Raw genomic sequence first — 18,368 nt, forward strand, 5'->3', positions numbered from 1 at the left:
ACGTGCGGGTTTGTAGGTTAATTGGATTTGGAAAAAGTTGTACATTGTCCCTAGTGTGTGGGATAGTGCTAATGTACGGGCCGGTGCGGACTCGGTGGGCCGAAGGGCCTGTTTCCGAGCTGTATCTCTAAAGTAAACTAAACCATTCCACATCTGAAGGGGCCTTTTCCTGGAACAATATCTCAAACTGGGGCAGGATTTACACGTGACATGCGTGGGTTTTCTATGAGATCTTGGGTTTCCTCCCACACTCCAAAGACGTACAGGTTTGTAAATTAATAGTCTTGGTGTAAATGTAAATTGTCCATGGTGTGTGCAGGATAGTGTTAGTGAGCAAGGATCGTTGGTCAGTGGGCCAAAGGGCCTGGCTCCCCGCTGTATCTCTAAACTAAACTAAACTATAGGTGGGGTGGGGGGTGGGGAGAGGGTGGTCTGCACAGACTGGCTGGGCTGAATGGCCCGTTACTGCGCTGTGAGCGTCTATGACTCTATATTTCATAAATCTAGATAGAGTGGATGTGGAAAGGATGTTTCCACTGGTGGGAGAGTCTAGGACCAGAGGCCACAGCCTCAGAATTAAAGGGCGCTCTTTTAGAAAGGAGGTGAGGAGGAATGTCTTTAGTCAGAGGGTGGTTAATCTGTGGAACTCATTGCCACAGAGGGCTGTGGGGGCCAAGTCAGTGGATATTTTTAAGGCAGAGATAGACACATTCTTGATTAGAATGGGTGTCGAGGGTTACGGGGAGAAGGCAGGAAAATGGGATTAGGAGGCAGAGATCAGCCATGATTGAATGGTGGAGTAGACTCGATGGGCCGAATGGCCTAATTCTACTCCTGTAACTTCTGAACTTCTGAACTTATATTTACCTGCTCCACCATCTACATTCTTGGGTCCAGCTGCCAAAATTCCTAAATTCTGGACTTCCATTCCCAAATATCTCTGCCTCCCACGTTTAGGCTAAGTCTCCATTTATCTTCTTCGATATCTCATTATGCAGGTCAGCGTAACACTGAATTATTTATTGTTCTCCACTTTTTTTCGAAAGCTCTCTCGCTAGCTTGAAGGTGAAAGCCATCACGTATGTAGATTCACACAGCACAGTAACCGGCCCACTGGCCTGTCTCGACGAAAATCTGATCAATGATGCCCCATCTAAGCTAGTCCCGCATGCCTGCATTTGCCCCATATCCCTCTAAACATTTCCTGTCCATGTACCTGTCCAAATGTCATTTATATGTTGTTATAATACCTGCTTCAACTACTTCCTCTGGCAGCTCGTACCATATACCCACCAACCTTTCTGTGAAGAAGTTGCCCCTCAGGTTCCCTCTCACCTTAATATCTTCCCCCTCTCAACTTAATCCTATGTCCTCTGGTTTTTGGTTCCAATACTCTGGGTATCACCCTATCGCTTCTCCCCATGATCTTATACACCTCTGTCCGATCACCTCTCAGCCCCCTGCGCTCCAACGAATAAAGTCCTAGCCTGCCCAACCTCTCCCTATAGCTGTACCGTTGGGCGGATGAGAGTAGGGAGAAAAGGGAATGACTGGGGTGGGACAGGTCTTTGAATCTGTTGACTGCTTTCCCGAGGCAGCGTGAGGCGTAGATGTGGTGGGTGGTCTAGTATGTGTCATGGATTAGGCTCCATCTGTAACACAGACACAGGATAAAGGGAATAGCGTGTAGTGCTCGATAAAGTCCAGTAAAGTCTGATCAAAGATTGTCCGAGTGGCTCCAATGAGGTAGATATTAGCTCAGGACCGCTCTCCAGTTGTTGGTAGGATGGTTCAGTTGCTTTATAACAGCTGGGAAGAAACTGCCCCTGAATCTGGTGGTGTGTGCGTTTTCACACTTTTGTACCTCTTTCCCGATGGGAGAGGGGAGAAGAGGGTGAGATTGGTCCTTGATTATGCTGGTGGCCTTGCCGAGGCAGCGTGAAGTGTGGATGGAGTCAATGGAAGGGAGGTTATTTTGTGTGGTCTCTCTAAGGCCCACGGTGTCTCGGAGCAATCTCGGCGAACCAAACCGTCTACATTTGTGTCCGAGTCATTTATAAATGTGATCTCTCCAGACAGTCCCACTTCTTCATGTCAGACTGATTCTTCTCATTAATTTGAACAAATCCAACAACTGTAGCAGAGAGCAAAATACCGCAGATGCTGGGGATCTGAGACAAAAAGATAGGGATGTGGCAATATAAGGTTGGACGGCGTTCATGAGGGTGAAACGCATGACTTTGCGTCTGAACAGCGGATGGCCAGATGTAAGGGTGGGGATGAGGAAATGCCCACGATAGCATTGAGACAGAGAGACGTATTGACACAAGGGCAGAATGGGTTTAAGGAGCTGGACGGCAAACCATGTTTCTATGGTTTACCTGAGGTTTATAGGGTGGGATTAGGTTTAAGTTTAACTTCGTTATTGTCGCGCCTACCGAGGCACAGCGAAAAGCTTTGTTTTGCATGCTAACTAATCAGATCAAAGGACCTAGGTTTAAGGTGAAGGGGAAATGATTTCAAAGGAAAATGAGGGTGGTGGGTGTATGGAACGAGCTGCCAGAGGAGGTAGGTGAGGCAGGGACTATCTCAACGTTTAAGAAACAATTAGACAGGTACATGGAAAGGACAGAGGACATGGGTTCAAGGTGAAGGGGAAACATTTAATAGGAATCTGAGGGGTAACTTTTTCACACAAAGGGTGGTGGGTGTTTGGGACAAGATGCCAGAGGAGGTAGGTGAGGCAGGGACTATTTCAACATTTAAGAAACAGATAGACAGGTGCATGGATGGGATGGGTTTGGATGGATATGGACCAAACGCGGGCAGGTGGGACTAGTGTAGCTGGGACATGTTGTGCAAGTTTTGGCCGAAGGGCCTGTTTCCACGCTGTATCACTCTATGACTCTAGTGATGTGTTACTATTGGGTGGAAAGCAAGCGCAGTTAATGAGCCCACAAACGCAGAGTTAACTATATCTTGTAAAACGTTTGAAATTACATTTCATCAATTCTGGGAAATCATTGACATCATAAATCTCCTCAAGATAATGTATTAGTTTCATGCAGCTTTTAAATTGCAGCCAGCAATGAACATGCAGATAGACAAAAGTGCTGGAGAAACTCAGCGGGTGCAGCAGCATCTATGGAGCGAAGGAAATAGGCAACGTTTACGTTTCGGGCCGAAACCCAAGGAATTTCTCTGGGCATTTGTACGGGTGCAGCAGCATCTATGGAGCGAAGGAAATAGGCAACGTTTCGGCCCAAAACCCCTTGGGTTTCGGCCCGAAACGTTGCCTATTTCCTTCCCAAGGGTTTTGGCCCTAAACGTTGCCTATTTCCTTCGCTCCATAGATGCTGCTGCACCCGCTGAGTTTCTCCAGCATTTTTGTCTACCTTCGATTTTCCAGCATTTGCAGTTCCTTCTTAAACGATTAACATGCAGATGCCGTCCTCTGGGCATTTGTACGAAGGCAGAAACAGTTTCCAACTCCAGAGAGGGATTGAGGGGGTTACAATGAAGGCAAGGACTTTCTTCACTGCAATGACAGGGAGAAAGTATCAAATCTTTCTGTTAGGGGCATCGACGATGAGAGTCAGGGGGTCATGAAGCAGCTCCAGAGGACTTTCATTGCCTCTCCCAATTTCCGAAGAGGGGTGGTATGGTGGCGCAGGGGTAGAGTTGCTGCCTCGCAGCGCCAGAGGCCGGCTTCGACTACGGGTGCATGTCTGTGCGGAGTTTGCACGTTCTCCCCGTGACCACGTGGGTTTACTCCGGGAGCTCCGGCCTCCTCCCACACTCCAAAGACGTACAGCTTTGTAGTATCGATTAGTTTGGTTTAGAGATACAGCGTTGAATCAGGCCCTTCGGCCCGCTGAGTCCGCACCGACCAGCAATCCCCGCACATTAATACTATCCTACACGCACTAGGGACAATTTACAGTCATCCCAAGCCAATTAATCTACAAACCTGCACGTCTTTGGAATGTGGGAGGAAACCAAAGATCTCAGTGAAAACCCATGCGGAGAGAACATACAAACTCTGTACAGACAGCACCCATAGTCGGGATCGAACCCGGCTGTAAGCGCTGTAAGGCAGCAACTCTAACGATGCACCACCATGTACCCCTGGTACAATTGGCTTCAGCAAAATTGTAAATTGCCCCGAGTGTGTAGGATAGTGCTAGTGTGCGGGGATTGCTGGTCGGCGTGGACTCGGTTGGCCGAAGGACTTGTTTCCACGCTGTATCTCTAAACTAAACTAAACTAAACTGAACCAGATCGAGCATTGCCCTGTCCCATGTATATTGCCTACATATTGCCTGAGGAAACTTTCCTGAACACATTTGACAAATTCCGCCCTGTCTAAGCCTTTTGCACTATGACAGCCCCTGTCTATATTGGGAAAGATGAAATCCTCTACTACTGTGACAACCCCATTAGTCTTGTAGCTGCCTGCAACCTCCTGGCAAGTTCGCTCTTGTAATACCCGTTAACTATTTTGAGGCCTGTAATACTCTCCCAACAAGGTGATGATTTTTAGTCAAACCATCATTATTGTAATGTCTGACCACTGCCGTGACACGTAAAGTTTCTTGTCACGTGGACCAAGGTACAGCGAAAAGCTTTCTCATAAGTTCAGGAGCAGAATTAGGCCATTCGGCCCATCAAGTCTACTCCGCCATTCACTCATGGCTGATCTTTCCCTCTCAACATTCTCCTGCCTTCTCCCCATAACCCCAGCAGCCACGATAGAATGGCAGAGTAGACTTGATGGGCCGAATGGCCTAATTCTACTATTCCTTGTTACATTGTTACTTATTACATTGTTACTGCAGATACTGTACATCAGTAGGATTGCTTTTGACAATTTCATTAGCAGCATTATTGCATCTTTCAGATTCATATATCTTTTTAATTAACTCACAATGTCCACATTATGAATGGTGAACGAGGTATTCAGTCGTAGCCTAGGTGATATATAGATGATGAGGCAACCATCTGTTATGTACCAGCATAGGATGGTAAATATTAGTGTCACTGCACTGCCACTGTCAAAGTACAGTGCTACATCTTGTTTGCTGTCAATGGGAATCACCTTATCATTCGGAGAAACCAATATCCTTCGTATAGATGTCACCCCGAACACATTGCGTCTTGGAGGACCGACTTTTAGTTTACTTTAGAGATACAGCGTAGAAACAGGTCCTTCGGCCCGTCAGAGTCCATGCTGACCACTGATCACCCGTTCACACTAGTTTATTAATTTAGTTTAGTTCAGTTTAGAGATATAGCGTGGAAACAGGCCCGTCGGCCCAGCGAACCCATGCTGACAATCAATCACACGTCCACATAGTTTACTAGTTTGGTTTAGTTTAGACGAGCAGCAGGGAAACAGGCCCTTCGGCCCGTCGAGTCCATGTTGACCATCAATCATCCCATACACTAGTTTATTGGCTTCCTTTAGTTTAGAGATACAGCTCAGCAACAGGCCCTTCGGCCCGTTGAGTCCACGCCGGCCAGCGATCACCCATAGACTAGTTCTACCGTACACACTAGGGACGATTTACAAGCCCATTGACCTGCAAATCCACACGTCTTTTGGGATGTGGGAGTGAATCCGAGCACTCAGGGAAAACCCACGCGGTCACAGGAAGAACTCCGTACACTCCGTACAGACAGCACCCGTAGTGGGATCAGCAGGTTTCTGTGCTGCAAATCTCTATGGGAAAGGTCGTGATAAAATCCGCTATTTTAAGATTAAACACAAGAGGGAGCTTCCGTCAGGCGTACCTGGACTTATCCTGCTGTGAAAGTGTTCGAAGATAGACACAAAATGCTGGGGTAACTCAGCGGCACAGGCAGCAACTCTGGAGAGAAGTTAATGGGTGACGTTTCGGTCCAAGACCCTTCTTCACATTGTTCAATCTTGTATTCATTGGAGTTTAGAAGGATGAGGGGAATTCATATAGAAACATATAAAATTATAAAAGTACTGGACAAGCTAGATGCAGGAAACATGTTCCCAATGTTGGTCGAGTCCAGAACCAGGGGCCACAGTCTTAGAATAAAGGGGAGGCCATTTAAGACTGAGGTGAGAAAAAACTTTTTCACCCAGAGAGTTGTGTATTTGTGGAATTCCCTGCCACAGAGGGCAGTGGAGGCCAAGTCACTGGATGGATTTAAGAGAGAGTTAGATAGAGCTCGAGGGGCTAGTGGAATCAAGGGATGTGGGGAGAAGGCAGGCACGGGTTATTGATTGGGGATGATCAGCCATGATCACAATGAATGGCGGTGCTGGCTCGAAGGGCCGAATGGCCTCCTCCTGCACCAAATTTCTACGTTTCTGTGTTTCTAACACTGTCTGTTGGTCAATCCCGGTTGATGGCTGAGGTGAATTTGGAGACCAATTTCTGACTGTCTTCCCTATCTATGCCGCTCATCATTTTATATACCCCTTTCAGCCGCTAACGTCCCAGAGAAAACAATCCAAGTCTGTCCAAACTCTCCCTGTAGCTAATACCCTCTCCGGGTATCATTCTGGTAAACTCCCTCTACACCCTTTCCAAAGCTTCCACCTGCTTCCTCTAATGGGGTGACCAGAACTGCAGGAAATGCTTCAAATGCGGCCTAACCAAGGTCCTGTCGAGCTGCATCGTGACTTCCTGTCTCTTGTACTCAAAGCCCCGACCAATGAAGGCAAGCACACCATACACCTCCCTCACTCTATCTACTGATGCTGTCGATGTGCAGAATGCTGAGAAAATAACATGTTAGCCAAATCTAAAGTGCTGATTGCTTTCTTTACTCAAAGTTCATTTCATTCTGGGGTAACACGGGAATAAACTGAGAACATGCTCATGATTCTACCAACCACACAAGATGGAGTCTTCACAGCCTATAGCTCTACATGGATGTCAGCATAGGGCACTGCAGGTGTAACACAACATCTGGCAAATCTCTGGTCTGAAGAAGATTCCCGACCCAAACGACATCTATTAATGCCCTTCCCGTTAGGGTTGCCAACTTTCACACTCCCAAATAAGGGACAAAAGGTGAAAATACGGGACAAATTCCCGACGGCAATTCGTTGACCGACTCGGCCATGGCTGGGTGAATGATGAGTTGGCCCGGGTGCTGGACTGCACACAAAGCCCAGCCGGCGGGCCAGCTGAGGAGTTTTGGCCCGGGCCGCGCGACGTGGCCACGGGCGAGGCGCTGATGCTGCGCTCCATGGGCTGCACTACGTCAGGACGGGTGAGGCGGTCCCGGACGCGGCGCTCCAACCCGACAGTCCCCTCGACCCGAGTAGTCGCTGTCAAATACGGGACAAGGGCGGTCCTGTATGGGACAAACCAACTTAGCCCAATATACGGGATGTCCTGGCTAATACAGGACAGTTGGCAACCCTTCTTCCCATTCCCACACTGACCTTTCTGTCCTGAGCCTCCTCCACTGTCAGAGTGAGGCCACACGCAAATCGGAGGAACAGCGCCTCACATTTTGCCTGGGCAGCTTACATCCTAGCGGTATGAATATTGATTTCTCTAACTTCAAGTAACCTTTGCATTCTCTCTCTCTCTCTCTGCCCCTTCCCCCACCCTAGTCATCCTGCTAGTTCCACTGTTCGAATCCCTTTGTTTTATATATATACAGTGGCTTGCAAAAGTTTACATACCCCTTGAACTTTTCCACATTTTGTCACGTTACAACCACAAACATAAATGTATTTTATTGGGATTTTATGTGATAGACCAACACAAAGTGGTGCATAATTGTGAAGTGGAAGGAAAATGATACATGGTATTCAAATTTTTTTACAAATAAAAAACTGAAAAGTGTGGCGTGCAAAAGTGTTCAGCCCCCCTGAGTCAATACTTTGTAGAACCACCTTTCGCTGCAATTACAGCTGCAAGTCTTTTGGGGTATGTCTCTACCAGCTTTGCACATCGAGAGACTGAAATGTTTGCCCATTCTTCTTTGCAAAATAGCTCAAGCTCAGTCAGATTGGATGGAGAGCGTCTGTGAACAGCAATTTTCAAGTCTTGCCAGAGATTCTCAATTGGATTTAGGTCTGGACTTTGACTGGGCCATTCTAACACATGAATATGCTTTGATCTAAACCATTCCATTGTAGCTCTGGCTGTATGTTTAGGGTCGTTGTCCTGCTGGAAGGTGAACCTCCGCCCCAGTCTCAAGTCTTTTGCAGACTCTAACAGGTTTTCTTCCAAGATTGCCCTGTATTTGGCTCCATCCATCTTCCCATCAACTCTGACCAGCTTCCCTGTCCCTGCTGAAGAAAAGCATCCCCACAGCATGATGCTGCCACTACCATGTTTCACAGTGGGGATGGTGTGTTCAGGGTGATGTGCAGTGTTAGTTTTCTGCCACACATAGCATTTTGCATTTAGGCCAAAAACTTCAATTTTGATCTCATCTGACCAGAGCACCTTCCTCCACATGTTTGCTGTGCCCCCCACATGGCTTGTGGCAAACTGCAAACGGGACTTCTTATGGCTTTTTTTCAACAATGGCTTTCTTCTTGCCACTCTTCCATAAAGGCCCAATTTGTGGAGTGCACGACTAATAGCTGTCCTGTGGACAGATTCTCCCACCTGAGCTGTGGATCTCTGCAGCTCCTCCAGAGTTACCTGGCTGCTTCTCTGATCAATGCTCTCCTTGCCCAGCCTGTCAGTTTAGGTGGACGGCCATGTCTTGGTAGATTTGCAGTTGTGCCATACTCGGATGATGGATTGAACAGTGCTCCGTAAGATGTTCAAAGCTTGGGATTTTTTTTATAACCTAACCCTGCTTTAAACTTCTCCACAACTCTATCCCTGACCTGTCTGGTGTGTTCCTTGGGCTTCATGATGCTGTTTGTTCATTAATGTTCTCTAACAAACCTCTGAGGCCTTCACAGAACAGCTGTATTTATACTGAGATTAGATTACACACAAGTGGACTCTATTTACTAATTAGGTGACTTCTGAAGGCAATTGGTTGCACTGGATTGTATTTAGGGGTATCAGAGTAAAGGGGGCTGAAGACTTTTGCACGCCACACTTTTCAGTTTTTTATTTGTAAAAAAAATTTGAAAACCATGTATCATTTTCCTTCCACTTCACAATTATGCGTCACTTTGTGTTGGTCTATCACATAAAATCCCAATAAAATACATTTACGTTTGTGGTTGTAACGTGACAAAATGTGGAAAAGTTCAAGGGGTATGAAAACTTTTGCAAGCCACTGTATATACATATACAAATCAATATACATATGTGTGCATGTAGTAGGGAGGAACTGCAGATGCTGGTTTATACCGAAGATAGACACAAAAAGCTGGACTAACTCAGTGGGACAGGCAGCATCTCTGGAGCGAAAGAATGGGTGACGTTTTGGGTTGAGACCCTTCTTCAGACTGGTTCGTGATAAGGGAAACAAGAGATATAGACTATGAGAGGTAGAGAGATAACGAACAATGAATTAAAGATATGCAAAAAAGGAACGATGATGAAGGAAACAGGCCATTGTTAGCTGTTAGCTGGGTATATACACACCCACCTCCTCTACAACCAACAATAGACCATTGTGGGCTCCACCTATCCTTGGTCATCGGAGCTGGTTCCAATTTGTCCTGAACTTTTTCATGCCTGCTTTCTCTCTCCCCTGACTCTGGGTCTGAGGAAGGGTCTCCTATTCCTTCTCTCCAGCGATGCTGCTGCCTGACCCGCTGAGTTACTCCCAGAGTTTTGTCTCTATCTTTGGTGTCGAAAGCCAGCACCTGAAGTTCCTGCCGACACACTTTGTGCTGTTTCTATGCTACTACACAAATGTTTTGAGAGCATTTCTCATACTTGAGGAGACACACTTTATAGAAAATCCAATCATTTCCAACTGAGTCATTTGGTAAAGGTTAATTGTGGGGAAAACAAGCCACTCTTTATCATGGCCTGGTGGTGGAAGCGAGGAGTTGTCGGAATAACAAGAGTCAATAGAAAGAGCCAAAACACATTCATTAATTAGCTTCCCTTCAGCAGACTCAAATCAGTTCCCCGCAGTCAGCGTGTGATCAGCGACTATAAAGAGAGAGGCTGATTGCGATCATGAGAAATCATCCGCATCCCTCATACTTGGAACACAGTACAGCACAGGAACAGGCCCTTCGGCCCACAAGGTCTGTGCCGTACATGATGCCAAGACCAACAAGGGTCTCAACCCCAAACGTCACCCATTCCTTCTCTCCAGAGTTCTGTGGGACGTACAGAATCCTTAACATGGGCTGCTACTATGGGAGGTGGTAACTCAGCGGGTCAGGCAGCATCTCTGGAGGGCGGTCACGGTGGCGCAGCGGTAGAGTTGCTGCCTTACAGCGAATGCAGCGCCGGAGACCCGGGTTCGATCCTGACTAAGGGTGCTGTCTGTACGGAGTTTGTACGTTCTCCCCATGACCTGCGTGGGTTTACTCCGAGATCTTCGGTTTTCTCCCACACTCCAACAACGTGCAGGTTTGTAGGTTAATTGGCTTTTGTAAAAGTGTAAAATTAGTCCCTGGTGGGTGTAGGATAGTGTTAATGTGCGGGGATCGCTAGTCGGCACGGACCCGCTGGGCCGAAGGGCCTGTTTCCGCGATGTATCTCTAAACGAAACTAAAAGGAATAGGTGACTTTTGGGTTGAGACACTTCTTCAGACTTTTCAAATTCTGCCTGCCCTGCTGAGTTACTCCAGCATATCGTGTCTATCTTTGGCTTAAACCAGCGTCTGCAGTTTCTTCCTACACATCCTTCCATTCCCTGCATATCCATGTGCCCCATCCATACGTTTCTTAAACGCCACGATCGCATCGGCCTCCATCATCACCCCTGGCAGGGTGTTCCAGGCACTCACTGCAGGGTGAACATGCAAACTCCACACAGACAGCACCTGAGGTTGGAATCGAACCTGGGTCTGTGGCATTGTGAGGCAGCAGCTCTACCCGCTGCGCCTATGTGTCACCATTTGTGCCACTCTGCACTTAGAGTTATACAGAGTAGAAACAGGCCCAACTTGCCCATGCTGACCAACATGCCCCATCTACACGAGTCCCACCTGCCTGCATTTGGTCCATATCCCTCTAAACCTTTCTTATCCATGTACCTGTCTAAATGTTTCTTCAATGTTGTGATACAACCTGCCTCAACTACCTCTGCTTGTTCTATACACCCACCACCCTTTGTGTGAGAAAGTTGCCCCTCAAGTTGTCCCACCCTGCTCCCCCTCAATCTTAAATCTAAGTCCTCTGGTTCTCAAATCCTCATGATCTTATACATAATAAACCTCTGTGCAGAAAGCATACATTCCGTGCGTTCTCCAAAACTCTACAGATTCAAGCAAGATAGACACAAAAAGCTGGAGTAACTCAGCGGGGATAGGCAGCATCTCTGGAGAGAAGGAATGGGCGACGTTTCGCGTCGAGACCCTTCGTCTTTCTTTGCCATCATTACTTTTTTTTTGCATATCGTTCATTCATTTGTTCCATATCTCTCTACATCACCATCTATATCTCTCGTTTCGGTTTACCCTGACTAGTCTGAAGAAGGGTCTCGACCCGAAACGTCACCCATTCCTTCTCTCCAGAAATACTGCCTGACCCGCTGAGTTACTCCAGCTTTTTGTGTCTATCTTCAGTTTAAACCAGCATCTGCAGTTCCTTCCTACACAAATTCAGGCAAGGATTGATTTAGGAACTGATTCCAGTTCTCGACCCAAAATGTCGGCACTTCCTCTCCCCTTGGCCCGCTGAGTTCCTTCAGCAGTTTACTCGTTGCTCCCAATTCAAGGCAGTCTTGGTAGACACAAGTAACTGCAGGTGCTGTTTTATTTTAAAAAAGAAACAAAATGCTGGAGTAACTCAGTAGGTCAGGCAGCATCTCTGGAGGACATTGAAAGGTGGCGTTTCGGGTTGGGACCCTCCTTCAGACTGATTGAAGTAGGGGGGAGAATGCCGGAAGAGAGGTGGCAGTGGGACAAGTTTGCTGAGTGATAGGTGGATACAGGTGGCTTGATGTGCAGTTGGTTGGACAATAGACAATAGACAATAGGTGCAGGAATAGGCCATTCGGCCCTTCCAGCCAGCACCGCAATTCAATGTGATCATGGCTGATCATCCCCAATCAGTACCCCGTTCCTGCCTTCTCCTCGTATCCCCTGACTCCACTACCTTTAAGAGCTCTATCCAGCTCTCTCTTGAAAGCATCCAGAGAACCTGCCTCCACCGCCCTCTGAGGCTGAGAATTCCACACATTCACCACTCTCTGTGAGAAAAAGTGTTTCCTCGTTTCCGTTCTAAATGGCTTACCCCTTATTCTTAAATTGTGGCCCCTGGTTCTGGACTCCCCCAACCTCGGGAACATGTTTCCTGCCTCCAGCTTGTCCAAACCCTTAACAATCTTATATGTTTCAATAAGATGCCCTCTCATCCTTCTAAACTCCAGAGCGTACAAGCCCAGCCGCTCCATTCTTTCAGCATATGACAGTCCTGCCATCCCGGCATTAACCTTGTAAACCTACACTGCACTCAATATGACAAAGGCCAGAGAAAGGAAGGAGATAAAAAGCTGTGAGACGAGGAGATAATGAGAGAAGAGATGTGAAATATGAAGCCAGAGGAAGTTAGTTACTGAACTTCCCATTCAGTTACTTTAGTTACTTAAATGTAGAGAATACCGTTGGGGTATTTGCTACCCAAACTGAATATAAGGAGTTTGGTTCCTTCCTCTGGCTACACCTTTCATGGCCTCTTCTTTCTTAGTCTCGCAGTCTTTTATCTGCTTCTTATCTCTGGCCTTTGTCTAAACATCTGCCTGTTAACCCTCCCCTCGCCTGTATCCACCCATCACTCCCCACACTTTGCCTCGCCCCTATCTCTCTGCCAGCTTTCTCCACCTTACTCCAATCAGCCTGAAGGGTGCCGACCCGAAACGTCGCCCCTCCAGGTTCTCCAGAGACGCTGCATGACCCACTGAGTTACTCCGGCACTTTTTTGTTTACATTCCTTGTTTATATTTTGCCACTTCCACTCAGCATCTGTGGAGGAAAAGAAACGCAGAAACACAGCAAATAGGTGCAGGATGAGGCCATTCGGCCCTCTGAGCTAGCAGCGCCATTCAATGTGATGATAAACATAGAAACATAGAAAATAGGTGCAGGATGAGGCCATTCGGCCCTTTGAGCCAGCACCGCCATTCATTGTGATCATGGCTGATCGTCCCCAATCAATAACCCGTGCCTGCCTTCTCCCCATATCCCTTGATTCCACTTGCCCCCTAGAGCTCTATTTAACTCTCTCTTAAATCCATCCAGTGATTTGGCCTCCACTGCCCTCTGTGGCAGGGAATTCCACAAATGGTCATCCACAATCAGTGCCCCGTTCCTGCTTTCTCCCCATATCCCTTGATTCCGTTAGCCCTAAGAGCTTTAGCTAACTCTCTCTCTCTCTATGTATCGGTGGGAATAGGTGACGTTTCGGGTCGAGACCCTCCTTCAGACCCACTGTCCCGCCCCTATCTCTCTCCCAGCTTTCTCCCCCCCCCCCACCCCTATTCCAATCAGTCTGAAGATGGAGCCAACCCAAAACGTTGCCTGTCCACGTTCTCCAGAGATGCTGCCTGTCCCGATGAGTTACTCTGCAACCAGCCTCCTTTTGCTCACGTATTTCATTTAATTCACATGTTTAATCAATAATGTTTTATTATTAATGTTTGATGTTTTATGTATCATTCCTAACTGTCACTGTATGTCATGTTGTCACATGCAGGCAGAGCACCAAGGCAAATTCCTTGTATGTGACTACTTCGCCAAAAAAACGTATTCAATCATGCATCCATTATTTCATTCATTCATTCATTCATAAATTCATGCATTCATTCATTCATTCATTCATTCATTCAATCATCCATTCATGCATTCATTCATTCAAATAAGGATTTGTTGGCTCCGGAAAAACATGCGAGTGTTACATCCGCGCGTAAGGCAGCTAAACGGGGAGTTTGGCGGCAGCCACCTACCCTCGTGGATGGGGGAGCGGTGTGAGGGGGCGAGAGGTGAGGTTTCATTGTGCTCGTCTCAGCTCCGTTGGCCATCTCTTGCTTCCTGTAACACAGAGAGGAAGATGGGTGAGTGAGGATGCGTTTCCACTGAGGCTGGCCAGACTTACCAAAGGACACACCAAACTAAACTAAACCAAACCAAACCAAGCCGTATTGGTTTGGAAACACGATATGATACGGTAGAACTTTATTTAACCCCGGAGGCAAATGAATCTGCCAACAGTCACAAAAACACAATGTGGAGGAAGGAACTGCAGATGCTGGTTTAAACAGAAGATAGACACAAAAAGCTGGAGTAACTCAGCGGGACAGGCAGCGTCTGTGGAGAGAAGGAATCATTCACGTTTTGGGTGGAGATCCCTCTTCACACTCACAAAATACCACATAAAACACAAGGTGGATGAGTGGAAGGGATTGGGGAGGGTCGGGGGAAGGGGAATCAGTCTACCCCACGACAGAAGGGGGAGGAGTTGTACAGTTTGATAGCCACAGGGAAGAAGGATCTCCTGTGGCGTTCTGTGCTGCATCTTGGTGGAACCAGTCTGTTGCTGAAGGTGCTCCTCAGGTTGGCCATGGAGGGGGTGAGTTGTATTGTCCAAGATGCTCCGCAGTTTGAGGAGCATCCTCCCTTCCAAGACCACCCCCCATGAATCCAACTCCACCCCCAGGATGGAGCCGGCCTTCCTGATGAGCTTGTTGACACCATTGACGTCCGCAGCCTTCGCCCTGCTGCCCCAGCACACGGCAGCGAAGAAGATGGCACTGGAACATCTGCAGCATCTTACTGCAGATGTTGAAGGAGCGGAGCCTTCTCAAAAAGTACAGCCGGCTCTGTCCCTTCTTGTACAGGGCCTCAGCATTCCTGGACCAGCCCAGTTTACACTTGCGGACTCTTATACATCGGCAAGACCATACATCGACTGGGCGATCATTTCGCTGAACACCTCCGCTCAATCCACCTGGACCTACCTGATCTCCCGGTTGCCAAACTCTTTAACTCCCCTTCACATTCCCACAATGACCTTTCTGTCCTGGGCCTCCTCCATTGTCAGAGTGAGGCTAAATGCAAATAGGAGGAACAGCGCCTCATATTTTGCTCGGGCAGCTTACAGCCCAGAAGTATGATGATTGATTTCACTAACTTCAAGTAACCCCGGCATTCCCTCTCACTCCATCCCTCCCCCACCCAAGTCCCACCAGCATCTCGTTCTAACCTAGCAAACAGCCAGCAATGGCCTGCTTCTTTTATCATCGTTACTTCTTTTGCATATATTTCAATCATTTGCTCCATATAACCATATAACCATATAACCATTACAGCACGGAAACAGGCCATCTCGGCCCTACAAGTCCGTGCCAAACAACTTATTTCCCTTAGTCCCACTCATGCCTGCACTCATACCATAACCCTCCATGCCCTTCTCATCCATATGCCTATCCAATTTATTTTTAAATGATACCAACGAACCTGCCGCCACCACTTCCACTGGAAGCTCATTCCACACCGCTACCACTCTCTGAGTAAAGAAGTTCCCCCTCATGTTACCCCTAAACTTCTGTCCCTTAATTCTGAAGTCATGTCCTCTTGTTTGAATCTTCTCTATTCTCAAAGGGAAAAGCTTGTCCACATCAACTCTGTCTATCCCTCTCATCATTTTAAAGACCTCTATCAGGTCCCCCCTTAACCTTCTGCGCTCCAGAGAATAAAGACCTAACTTATTCAACCTATCTCTGTAACTTAGTTGTTGAAACCCAGGCAACATTCTAGTAAATCTCCTCTGTACTCTCTCTATTTTGTTGACATCCTTCCTATATATCTCTCTACATCACCGTCTATATCTCTCGTTTCCCTCTCCCCTGACTCTCAGAAGGGTGTCGACCTGAAACATCACCCATTGCTTCTCCCCAGAGATACTGCCTGTCCCGCTGAGTTACTCCAGCTTTTTGTACCTACCTTCGGTTTAAACCACCATCTGCAGTTCCATCCTACACAAAGTGTGTCACCCTCTGTATTACCCTCCCAGTAAAGGGATCGAACCACAGAGCTAGTGGGGGAAACCTAGACAAATACAGCACAGGAACATGGCCCTTCGGCCCACAATGTTGATGCTGAACAAGATGGCAAGTTACTCTCCCCCGTCTGTACGTGGTCCATATCCGTCCATTCCGAAGTGTGGAAGTGAATAGTGAAAGGCCTGGATAGAGTGGATGTGGAGAGGATGCTTCCACTAGTGGGAGAGTCTAGGACCAGAGGGCACAGCCTCAGAATAAAAGGACGTAACTTTAGGAAGGAGATGAGGAGGAATTTCTTTCGTCAGAGGCTGGTGAATCTGTGGAATTCATTGCCACAGAAGGCTTGGAGGCCAAGTCAGTGGATATTCTTGAGGCAGAGACAGATAGATTCTTGATTAGTACGGGTGTCGGGAGTTATGTGGAGAAGGCAGGAAAATGGGGTAAGGAGGGAGAGATAGATCAGCCATGATTGAATGACAGAGTAGACTGGATGGGTCGAATGGCCTAACTCTGCTCCTATCACTTATGAACTTATGAACTCATCAGCATAACTGGCCAACCGTCTGACTGTCCTTTCCTTCTTTGTGTTTTAATAGTAGGTGTTAAATGTATGTTTTTAGTGTTCTTTAGCTTGTTTAATGTGGGGAGTGGGGGTTGGATTTCTAATCTCTTACCTCGACGGAGATGTGATTTGTTTCCGTATCGTATCTCCGTCCGCACTGCAGCCCAACATCGAGGAGCTGGCGGCCTCTTGCTGGAGATCGATTTTGAGAACTCCACCGCGGGGAGCCCACGGGACTTTAACATCACGGAGCCCGCGGTCTCTGGTCAGAGACCGACTTCGGGAACTCCAAGCGGCTGGAGCTGCGACCATCTCTGGAGAACACGGGCTGGTGGCGTTTCGGCTTTGGGACCCTCCTTCACACCCTGAAGACGTCTGAGGAAGGGTTCTGACTTGAAATGTCACATATCCTCTTTCTCCAGAGATGCTGAGTTACTCCAGCACTTTGTATTCTTTTGTGTAAACCAGCATCTGCAGTGCCTTGTTTCTGCAGGTACCTGCACGAATGTATTTTAAATGCTGTTATAGTAGTTGCCTCAACTACCTCCTCCAGCAGCTCGTTACATACACCCTCTGAATGGAAAGGTTGCCTCGCAGGTTCCTATTAAATTTGTCCCTTCTTACTTTAAAATATATATCCTCTGGTGCCCCTAAAACCCCTGCCCCACGGTACGAGTTCATTCCAAGAGTTCTCCTTAGTTTGTCGTGATTCGAACTCGGAGATTTACGGTAATGGCCACTCGTCGGTACTCGGGGCTCTTGTTGACATTTTTCATCGTGTTGAAAAATCTTCACGAGTCTTCCCGTGCTTACCTGCCGTTAGCGAGTCTTCCCGTTAGTACCTGCCGTTAGCGCTAAGAGACGTCCCCGAGCTCCGACGTACCCGCTACGTTCATTCTCCGTGCTTACCACGAGTTTGATTTTTTTTAAACTCGGGAGAGCTCTTGGAATGAACTCGTACCGTGGGACAGGGCTATTAATATCTAAAATAAGAAGTGAATTAAAAATGTATATGTGATTAATGGAGTCAGACAGCACGGAAACAGGCCCTTCGGCCCAATTTGCCAATGCTGACCAAGACGCCCCATCTACACTAGTCCCACCTGCCCACATTTGACCCATATCCTAAACATTTCTGATCCATGTACCATGTACCTGTCCAAATGTCGAGACCTATTCTTTTTCTCCAGAGATGCTGACTGACCCGCTGAGTTACTCCAGCACGTTGTATCCTTGTGTGTAAACCAGCATCTGCAGTTCCTTGTTTCTACATGTACCCGCACAAATGTATTTTAAATGTTTGTTGTTGTTACACACACCCACCACTCTCTGTGTGATAAAGTTTCCCTTCGGGTTCCTGTTAAATCATAAGGTCATAAGTGATGGGAGCAGTATTTGCCCATCAAGTCTACTCCGCGATTCAATCATGGCTGATCTATCTCTCCCTCCCAAAGCCATTCTCCCGCCTTCTCCCCATAACCTCTGACACCCATGCTAATCAAGAATCTATCTATCTCTGCCTTAAAAATATCCACTGATTGGCCTCCACAGCCGTCTGTGGCAAAGAATTCCACAGATTCACCGCCCTCTGACTAAAAATAAATTCCTCATCTCCTTCCTAAAAAAAGTCCTTTAATTCTGAGGCGATGCCCTCTGGTCCTAGACTCTCCTTTCCCCTCTCACCTTAAACTGTGGAGTGAATTCTTTC

The 18,368-nt window shown here is 47.4% G+C and overlaps 1 protein-coding gene across 8 annotated transcripts in view; it reads right to left on the reverse strand.

The window, feature by feature from the left end:
• The window catches only part of LOC129710524 (rap1 GTPase-activating protein 2-like), a 340,168-nt gene that overhangs the window by 85,514 nt on the left and 236,286 nt on the right, over nucleotides 1-18,368 (reverse strand). For all 8 annotated transcript variants that reach the window (XM_055657552.1, XM_055657545.1, XM_055657544.1 and 5 more), the window contains one exon: nucleotides 14,044-14,128. In XM_055657552.1, the coding sequence (XP_055513527.1) occupies nucleotides 14,044-14,118 (75 nt within the window). In that variant the 5' untranslated portion in view covers nucleotides 14,119-14,128. The remainder of the gene's footprint in view (nucleotides 1-14,043; nucleotides 14,129-18,368) is intronic.

The sequence above is a fragment of the Leucoraja erinacea genome, chromosome 28, assembly GCF_028641065.1.
Source record: "Leucoraja erinacea ecotype New England chromosome 28, Leri_hhj_1, whole genome shotgun sequence".
Lineage (NCBI taxonomy): Eukaryota > Metazoa > Chordata > Chondrichthyes > Rajiformes > Rajidae > Leucoraja > Leucoraja erinaceus.